Here is a 10930-nt window from a genome sequence, read left to right on the forward strand (position 1 = left end):
ATTACCACTGCCGTCCGCCGCTCTACACTTGTATCAGATTGAGAACTGGGAATTTTGTCATGGACAGCTAATTAATGACTGGAGATTGGCAACCAAAGACGGTGGAAGCTGAGGGAGGGTGACAAATTCTGTCAATGTTTGGTCTCTTCTTCTTCTCGGTTTTTAATCAGGCTAACTAAACAAGACTCTGTGAAAGATGCATACAACTCAGGAGACGTGCATGCAAGCACACATGTACACAAATAGAATAAAAAGCGTGTCACATGAATACAGTCTCACATTACCTGGTTGGTTAAAACAGACAAATATTTGTCCTTCCATTCCTAAAACATCCTAATAATGCTCACATTTTAATGCACTGTACACACTGTTGTAACTGTATATATTTATGAATGCATGGACTTATTCATGACTCACATTTTCAGTGTGTGTCTGTGTGACAAAGCAGGCTGAAGCTCGTGGTTTGGTTAATCCCGTCAGCGACAGATTACAGGTGGGAAGATATAAATAGACTGACTGTCCCTTTATCCTGGCCACTGTGACATCAGCATGCAGCTCAACTATTAAGTCAGCCAAAACAGGAGCAAACTCAAACCAAACCCACCGAAGGCAGCCATATATATACCTCGGTAATCAAAATTACCAGATGTTTCAACAAGCTGTCACAGAAAAAAAATCAAAAAAAGCTTCCACTGTCTCTTTACTTCACATCTGGCTGCCAGAGCAGGACCATCTGTAGTGCGTTGCTGTTTTTAACTACACTCATTAACTCTTGACACTGCTGCCTAAAACATGCAGAATATTTCACTTAAAAAGGTATTTATCATTGAAATTAAGACAACCACAGGTGTATAGGTAAACTAAGTATTTGTTTCAAAACACAAACAACCCAAGAGTGTTGATGGATTTCCCGAATCTCTACTCACCTTAGTTACCGTTAAGATAGGTAAACAATGGGCCAACTGTAACCTTGAGTAAGTGGCTCAGCTTCACAATAGAGATCTCTGTGTCTTATCTGACAACCATCAGACTGGATAATCAATTCAGAAACCCTAAATAAAATTGCGAGTGCCTGCAGTGGCCTCAAACAGCTGCTGCCTTCATGGTCTGCCCATAAGCTTCTGTAAGAGAGGTTGCTCTCTTGAACAGATGCTCTGTTTTACAAATAAAGCAACACAGAGCTTTGTGCCACAGTAGCAGAGTGAATAGGAGAAAATACATCAAGGATGTAACTGATGTTTCAGAGCAACAATGGCTGTCCAGTTTCCCTTGGCAACCATGCAGACCACTGTCCACCATTGTGACTGGTGTTATTGCCCTTGTTAGAAACCATTTTTCCTGTGCCAAAAAAGAAAAGAAAGATTAAAAAAAACAAAGAAAACACGTTAGCCTCACTCACTCTTGTTGTCAACTCATTTGCTCAGGTAAAGAAGAGGTCAACAAATTCAATTAAGTGTGTATTAAAAATCATACAATTAGGATCACAGCAAAACCCACAGGGGAAAAGCAGCACAGAGTATACCAGGGGAGAACTGAACAACTTTTTCTGCACTGACATACCTGTATGTAGTAAATCTTACATATGTGATCATTATCACTTCAATTATGAGCTATAACCGGAATGGCGATCATTCTGTAAACTTTGGTCAGCAAAAGGCTGATAACTGATGACCACCTGTCAGCCTGAAAGGCATCTAAAGATACCATCAGACTGTGTGGTTTCATTATCTTAATAAGGAGTGAGTGTATATTCAATTATCTATTGTACCCGATATTGGAGAAACAGCAGTTTGGATCAGAGCTCTACAGGTCCTCAATAGCATTTCCTAGAAATACACGGTATTCTTTTGTAAGACATAAAACACAGTTTTAGTACAGTACAATAATAACAATAGAATGTCTATATTGAACAAATTATGGATCAATATCTTATAGACTTGGATGGCCAAATAAATTAATTCAGTGGCAAAATGAGACCAAATGGTCACACTCTGGGGTCCTTCTCCTGCCAGCAAACACTTACACTAGCTGTCAGCCACTAGGCACTAATCTGTTGGCCTAAATCAGCCAAACCAACCCCCACTCTTACCTGCCTCCTCTAATCAGCCCAAAGCCTACTCCAACCAGCCCACAATACCTCAAGATGTTACATTACACACACTGACCCTTTGGTCTAATCTCTGTGTTAGTACACTTAAACATAGAAGCTGGTTTCAGAGTTGCTGCAGTTAATTGATCGCCATAGAAAACACCTAATAGTTGGCTGTGGAATAGTGATGGAGAGAAACTAGTTGATGAGGAAACCCATGATCCACATAAACAACCTCCTTGTAACATTTGACTATACGGTTTAATAAACTTAGTTTAAACAGCGATGTATTAGTTAGTTAGAGGTGCAACGGATCATAAAACTCACGGTTTGGATCGGATCACAGATCAGAGTCACAGATCGGATCAGCACAAAACAAAAAAAGGGAACAAATATAACTGATTTATTCAAGTTCCTCACCAACACTACATTTTACGAGATTACATTTGAACACATCATAACGTTATAATACTAATTTTCACTGAGCCTGAACACATCATGATGTAACTGATTTTGACATTGCTTTTTACAGTGGGTTAATAATGGATATAATTAAATAACTAGAACAATAAGGTAAAATTAATAAACGTGTATGTGTGAATACATGTGCATGTATCCAATTTCTACTGTGATCAAAAGTTTCAAGACAGCACTTTGATGTTCCTGAGGTACAAACTAATCCCATTACTCAACATCTCCTTCCTTCACCCCATCTCGCTTCCTCTATCCAAGTTTTCCCTCTGCAGGGATCAGCACTCCATTCATTGATCCATTCATTAATTTACCCAAGACTGCCTCACTCTATGTTAGTTCATTCACTCACTCTTCCATTAAGCTACCTCTCTGTTTGTATGGCCTTTTCATGGATGCTTGCTACTTTATACCTTACCACTGATTTTATTTTGACTTTGCGGAGTTTTACAACTTCACAATATTTATCTATCTGTAAGTGTAAGGAAAGCTTAAGGAAAGTTCAAACCTACAACATTCAAAACAGCAGGCAGCTCCTGCATTGGTAATGTAGAGTCAACGTTATGCCAACATACTTGTAATGCAGTACGGTGGCATAAGATACGTACATTTACATCTCTTCACATCCTTTCTTCGATTGGATGTCAAAAGAGCAAGAAAAGAGAGTCGATAATAACATGTAATTGAGAGGCTGCTTGTTGCTGTTTAGTTTTGTACTGTGCTCTTAAGTTTCTATTCTTCACATCCTCCTGTGCATGGACCAGATATGCTGTCAGAAAACATACAGAACACATCTACTCTGGTGCAACCTAAATGTGTGAGTGGGACAGGTAAGATAGGATTGATAGATAAGACAGGTGTGTTTCTATATTAAATTATTGTCTGGTTTAATTTGGAGCAACATTTCAATTCAAGGTTTACCATCTCAATTTGTACTCAACAATTTAGCAAAACAAAAATATCATATTCTGATTAAATACAAAAGGTGGCACACTCTCTGCTGCCCGTCTGTGTATGTTTCCCCATCTGTCTTTTATTCTGTGTCTGTACCTGCAAGTTGCAGGACTCTTCTGTATTGACAAGCTGTCTGCCTCAGTTATGGCTGTATCTGTCACAAACTATCCGTCTCACTGCCTGTCTTTCCTCTGCTGTTTGTCTGTAGGCTCTGCAGACTGGTCTGTCTGTTTGCACTGTGCTGTCTGTCTGTCTGCCTGCCTGTCTGCCATTCTCTGCAGTGTAGAGTGAGTCATTCTTAGGACAATGGAGACAGTTTGTAAAGCCACACTGGAGCGTACACTTCCTCCGGATGTGCAAGAGGATGCCATTCATAACAAAGCCGGTACTGTCTGCCCGTCCGCTACTGCCCGGTATATACATGCGAGTTTGAGAAACAGAGGGGATGGAAAGAGAGAAGAACAGGGAGATGGACGGCGATACAGAGATAGACGGAGAGGGAAAGAGAGTGTGAATTGCAATAAGAAGGGGAGAGTTGTGTTGACAGGCTGTAGAGCAGAGGCAGGACAGAGGAGGAGGAGAGGAGAGAAGAAGGGCGACACAGCAGACAGTGGCGGCGGCAGCAGCAGCGGCTGGTGATTGATATCAGGGCTCTGGCACTGCCACCTGATCCAGCCAGCCAGCCAGCCTCCAGCAACATTGAACTCACTGAACTCACTGAGCCAAGATGGCTGCCTCACTGCACTGCACCCAATGAACCCCACAGCACTCTAGCGTATACAGTATAGCCCATACTGTACGCTGTACGAGTTGTAGAGATAGAGGGTACAGAGAAAAGAGTGTAGAAGAGGACAGGTGTGTTCCTTTGCATTTCATCTTGATGTCCGACACACAATCATGCCATGATGCATAAAGGGACAGGTTGGGACACACAGACGTTGAATATCTAACTGAATATAAACCGGTCTCCATAGTGAAAGAGTCCACACTGTGATTGGAATTCTACATGTTATGGATGTGATTTGCAAACAATGTTAAGATATCAGAGAGCACAGATCAGATCTCAAGACATAGAGCCACAGCAACACACGCAGAACATGTCAACGGGAGGGATGCAGCTTTGTAATTTAATACTGCATCCTGTCCACTACAAAATCATGTCAATATGAATGTAACCACAGCCATATGAGCCCCCTACATCTTTCCCAAAATGCTCACAGAAATCAATAATAACAACTTCCACTGCATCTTCCTGCCGGAGGAAGAAGAGAAAAAGGAGAACTCTCTCAGCTACCGAGAGGATGAGTCAAAGATTATTAGATGACTGAGTTTGACAAAATATGCTATTTTATATGCAGCTGGATTTCTAGTAGAGTGTGGGCATCGCAGACTCAAATCTGATTATAATCCTGTGTGAAGAGGGTTTTAGAAGTCCAGCATATCTTGAACCTTTAATATCTGTAAAGGGCCAAACAGTAAGTATAATACGTACACTGAGACTCAAGTAAAACTGCAAACTTTAAATTAAAATGATGATCATGGAAATTGAAATGTCTTTGAAGTTAAAAAAAACACTTACATCTCAATGATTACGAGTGCATTACGAGATATAACGTCAATCCGTTATCAAAGCCTTGTGACTAAACCAGGGTTGGTCATGTTTTTTCTTTCTTTTTTTAACAATTCTAAGAAGAGTGCAACCTCCTCTTAAATTCATCTTCTATGTGATGACTTAAACCCTCCTGGGAGACAAATAATCATTGATCTTGGATTATTCTAAAACTGAGTCAGCAACAAGACGTTCTCCACTTTGACACAGCTGTATGTCATCTAATTAGGAGCTTTGCAGAGAAACACTTCTGGAGGACGGTGATGTAAAAGAATATGACGGTGTTCTCCCCCGTCTCTCTCCCTCAGTGTTTCTCCTTCGTTCCTCTCTCCTGGCCATCTGTTGTGCTGACGGCTGTGTGGGTTGGTGCTGGTGGAGGTAACAGTATCCTCGACTACAGTGGCTGGCTGTGACCTCCGTGGCCTCACATGGACTCACAGAAGGTAAACACCTGGCCTGTGCGGAAATTAAGAGTTCACTTCAGATTCTGTTTCTTAAAAAATGTGCAAGAAAACAGCCCTGTAACTTCTGAGGGCAACTTCTGCTTTTCATCCCCTAACACAACATTTCACATAAAACAATGTTCAAGGTTAATACCGGCGGTAGCTCACATCTATCCATCAGATTTTCTAGCATATGTCATTCAAAGTATCTTTGTTTAACTCAGTCTATGTTTATGATTAAAAATGGAACGACATGTTTACAAACATTAGATATTTTCTTACAGATTCTGGTACATGTTCCAAACTACTGTTCATTATTTCCATAGATAAAGAGAAGATGCAGGCCAATGCACTCCCCACTGGGATATAATGAAAAGAGGAAGGAAATCTTCACCATGGCAGTGAGCATGCGAATACTGAAAGGCTTGGTCATCCGAGGACATGGTGTACTGGAGTCTGAAAAGATGTTCCTGAGGTTTGTCTCTGTGTTCCAAGATGATGATTGACTTGAATTCATATCTTACTGCTTTATTTTATCACACTGTTATACCTATTTGGTTATATCACCCGTGATGATTTTGTCTTTTTATCTCTTATTGATCTTTCAAAACACTTGAAACACTCTATTTTAAGTTTAATGGATTGATTGTGAGGGAACGTTTCCCATCGGCAGTCTTACATACTCCTGAAGCCTTTGTGCACATGCATACCACTGAAGGGATCAGCATCCACTGACATGGAAGTTGATCAGTGAATGCACAGTGTGTTATATTGGTAGGGCTGTGAAATTACTTAAATTGAAATTACAATTGAGGCTCTAACAACTATGAAAACAAGATAATGGACATATTCTACATTCCACTATGCTCTCGTTTTGTCTTGTGTTATAAATCCAGCGCACCCCGTTCCTTTACAGCAGTGATCCTCCAAAATCAATGAGTGATAAGGATTTTTGCCATAATCAAGCACACCTAATGTTTGACCAATTATGCTAATGGTTAGTGGCTTGTCTAACAAAAGCTACACACTCACAGATGCACACAGTTCCTTCATAAAAGATGCAGGGAGGCGAGAATCCCCATGAGGGTGCATGAGCAAGAAGTCACCACCAATACTTTGTGCTTTGATGAAAGGGGGGGACCCTCTCCTTCAATCAATCATTTCACTTTATCACCAGACCCATTAATCAGACGACAAAAGATAGAGTCAAAAAAGGTTAAAAGACTATAAAATAGACATTTAGAAACATTCAAAACCAACCATCACCACTATCAATTACCCATTCTGTCACCACAATGCTTTCTGTCATAAGTACATCTCTGCTCAAGAACAATCACTAAAAAAAAATATTTGCAAACAATAGCGTCATGAAAGCATCATGGTGTGGACACTTTTTTTTAATTTTACACGTAAACCAAGCATGGGCTGTATCTTGTACAGGGGCTAGCTGTAAGTCCTGAGCAGCCAAAGCATCTCATCAGTAGAGCAGGTGGAATTTACGATGTGCTGCCCTGACAATGAAATTTACAACAATGTTGACATAAATCATTGTCGTGCTCAGAGTTGTCTATAAAATGATGATCAACATATTTGACCCGCCTGCTTACTTTTCAGAGAAATCCAATTGTAAGTAAAACAGGGAACCTACAATCATATTTACAACTAATAATTCTTAAATTACTTTGACCATATTGGAAGCATGTCCTTAACAGCTGTTGGAGACCAGAACTGCAAAAAGAAAATGTATCTACTTAAAATACTTAAAATTATTAATTCTGAGATTAGCAAAAGCACAACCTATTATAACAAGCATTTACCAAGATACTGACAAAAACAATGGAGATTATGTATAACTCTGACATAACCCATTAATAACATAGAGAAAAGTCAGATACATAACTACTCATCTTACCAGCGTGGTTTATTGGCAAACAATCCAAAAAGTCAGCAATTATTTAGTTTCTTATGAAATACAAGTTGTTTATGACTGATTGGGAAGCACGTGGACATCTCTCTTTCATAGTTCTGTTACGCTATTTTCCTTCTTTCCTTCCAATCTTTCTTTCTAATCTTCTAATCATGAATCTTGGTCTAAGTTCAGACTCTTTTTACGCTCTCATTCATTCACAAATCTCTCCATCGCTCAATCTCCAGCTTCTTCTCCATCAGCTGACTATTTTGACACAATCCCTAAACCGATCATATTGGTGGTGTCAAATTTAAAATTATCCTGGCTGCTGCCAAGTAAGACCGGACGCCCTCCAGTATTCATCATATCCAGTGGCCAAGGTTACTTCCACTGAGTTCATCAGAAGTCCCACTCCACAGCCAATCATCCAGATCTTCAGCAACTTTCTTTATCTCTTTGCCGCCACCACCACTGCCTAGACCACATTGATGGAATATTCCTGATCTAACCATGATATCACTACCCCCGTAAATATGACAACGTCACAATGGGGCTAATCGCCTAAGACTCTCAATTCTAACTTTGCTGTGCACCATGTAATACATGCATTCTCTCTAAATTAAGTCTCTCCTGATTGAAATGTAGTCTTTTAGTGTCACCGTCTTCATGTCGCTCAATTCAAAACAATTATTTGGTGGAAAGAGTTAAAAAGTACATGGCCTTCCAGATGCAATCTCTCCTTTGTCGTTTCATTTCAGTAAAAAGCCAGCTAATGACTAAGACTGCAGTCTTTGCTGTATCACGACCTGGACAGTGAGTCAGCACCCCGACCTTGCTGCTCTCCACACAAAACACAGACAAAGATTTAGCATATGATGCAGACAAACATTCATATTCCTGACACAAACAGCCCCCCCCACCTCCACCCCTCCCTTCAACCTCTATCTCTACCTCTCTCACACACTGACGAACACTGGTAGCGCTGCGTCGTGACTGGGGGCGATGTGTTCCTCTTAATATGCACAGACGACTGTCTGAGGATCACAATGGCATGTTGGCACATATACAGTAGACAAAGATCCTCCCCTCTACTTCAGCAAAACAGAGTGTGTACTGTATCTAAGCAAGTGTGTGACATAGTGAGAGGGAGCATCCACTCCATACAGTAAGGAGCACTCTGTTGTCCAACATGTTGTCCTGTTGTGCCATGATAGCCTACATTACCCAGAAGCCAGCTGTCTGTTATGTATCATGTCACTTCCTGTTCAACAGTTTGTGTTACACATTCCTAGACGCCATCACATAGTCAGGGGGACAATGCTCATTGGCCTAAAAGTCTGGAAACTCCCCTTGTTCTATCCCTGAGGCGCTTCTACTACAACACACATTCACATACATGTGTGCCCGGAGGTACCAGAACCAGCAGACACACAAACCCATAGAACTGTGGTGTTGAGGGCAATGTCAGTATGTAAAAAGGAAAACACAAAGTCCAACAGTGCCTTTCAGTCATCAAAGAGCTACTGTATGTCACTTTTGGGCTGTCAAGTGGTTTGGGTTGACCCCGCTACAAATTACTTTTCACCTGTTGCAGCAACTACTCACTGAACACGAGTCATTGATGTCTGAGAACAGGGAAGTACTATCTTTGCGTCATGATCTTCAACTATGAGAAAGGTCTTTTTTCTTTCACAGTTTCCCATTAATTTGGTTGTAAACAGGAAGTGTCATCAGTGCCCTCTTCAACCCAATGTCAGATGACTTAAAACATAACCCTGTTTAATAATACCTCAGAGAGACAGAACTCACTGGTTTCACAGACTCGTACACACGCTGGCCTGACAGAACACTATGCTTCAGCAGTGTAACTACGGGCCTGGTAGATGTCATTAACTACACTCGCACACACACACACACACACACACACACACACACACACACACACACACACACTTATGCAGACAAATACATGCACATACCCATGCTCACACTCTTGTTCAGACACAACCGGCATGAAGCACATAGAGGCTTAGCAAATAAACAGCCAGCCAAGCTTATAATAAAGAGACACATCCCTGTGGGGGAAAACACACACAATATACTCGTATACTAGATAATCAGACATCCATGTCATCACACACACTCAATCGCAAACACTCTCATCCACCCACCGGCACATGTGGACAGGCACGGCCCTCAGTCTAGACAAGAGACAGAGTAGAAGAGGAGAGAAAAGAGGTAGAGGTAGAGAGTAGGGGAGTAGAGGAAGAGAGGTACTAGATGTACTTACCCCGTTTCTGGAGCCATCCCTCTCTAACGATGGTGACATCGCTCATGGTTCCTTCACGCCGAGTCTGATGCCGCTACACGCCTGCTCCACAGAGAGAGGGAGGAGGGGAGGAGAGGAGGAGAAGAGAGGAGAGGAGGAGAGGAGGAGGAGGAGAAGGGGGGGAGGGCCGGCTCTCCCAGCCTCCGCGTCACTCTCCCTCCCTTCCTTTCCCGTTCAACCTCTCGTTCGCGCAGTCTCCCTCTCAGACACACACAAACACGCAGGGTGTGTGTATGTGTCGTTTCGTTTCCTGTTGTGGCTTATCTCGCTGTCTCTCTCCCTTCTTCTTCTTCTTCTTCTTCTTCTCCCCCTCTTCCTCCACCTCCTCCTCCTTCTCCTTTCTCGTTCCCTCTCCAGACCTTCCTCCTCACCAGCAGTGACTCAGCCTGGAAGGAAGCGACAGGAGAAAGAAAAAAAAATAAAGAAAAGAAGGCATGGATTTATTTTTCTCTTCCTTTACAACTCCCTCTCTCCCCTCATCCCTTCCAAAGCCCTTTTATACAATCTGACAAGACAAACAAGTAGTTATTGTGAGGACAAATGCTCCCACCGCTCTCCCCCCACCCAATCATACACCCATGTTCCTCTTTCTATCGCTCAAACTCTCTCTGATAAACAGGATGAATAATTGCAGTGCTCTTGATGAGGCAATAACTGACCTTGATTGCCAAACAAATACCCCTGAGCTCTGCTTCTCATCCCTTTATTTGTTGTGTGCAAAACCCAGTCTACCTTTCTGTGCTTTCTGTATTTCTGCATGTCAAATTATTTTGTGTGTAGGCTGGTTTGTCTATATGTGGGAGGTGGGAGAGCATCTCAGGACTGTGGAGTAGGGCTTGGCTATAAATAGCAACAACGGCAGTTAGGGATGCTCTCACACTCTCTTTCTCTCTGCCCAAATCTCTGCACCTCTCTGTCGTCTCCCTCCCGCTCGCTCTCTCTCCCCTCTCTCTCTCGCGCTCGCTCTCTCTGCATAGCTGCCGTGTTCACCTCAAATGCACCCTACTACACTGTATTGCACAACGCGCAACAACACTACGCTGCTCCGCTTGAATGGAAATCAGCACTACGACGGCCAGGCTAGCTGTTGTAGCCATCTCAGTGGAAATCAGTATTCAGATCAGCA

The 10930-nt window shown here is 42.0% G+C and overlaps 1 protein-coding gene across 3 annotated transcripts in view; it reads right to left on the reverse strand.

The window, feature by feature from the left end:
* Positions 1–9811, reverse strand: part of akt3a (v-akt murine thymoma viral oncogene homolog 3a) — a gene marked incomplete at both ends in the record, with an annotated part of 41829 nt that extends 32018 nt beyond the window's left edge. For all 3 annotated transcript variants that reach the window (XM_079229666.1, XM_079229664.1, XM_079229665.1), the window contains one exon: positions 9766–9811. In XM_079229666.1, the coding sequence (XP_079085792.1) occupies positions 9766–9811 (46 nt within the window). The remainder of the gene's footprint in view (positions 1–9765) is intronic.
* Between the last annotated feature and the right edge of the window lie 1119 nt (positions 9812–10930).

This window comes from Taurulus bubalis (assembly GCF_910589615.1).
Source record: "Taurulus bubalis genome assembly, chromosome: 14".
NCBI classification, from domain to species: domain Eukaryota; kingdom Metazoa; phylum Chordata; class Actinopteri; order Perciformes; family Cottidae; genus Taurulus; species Taurulus bubalis.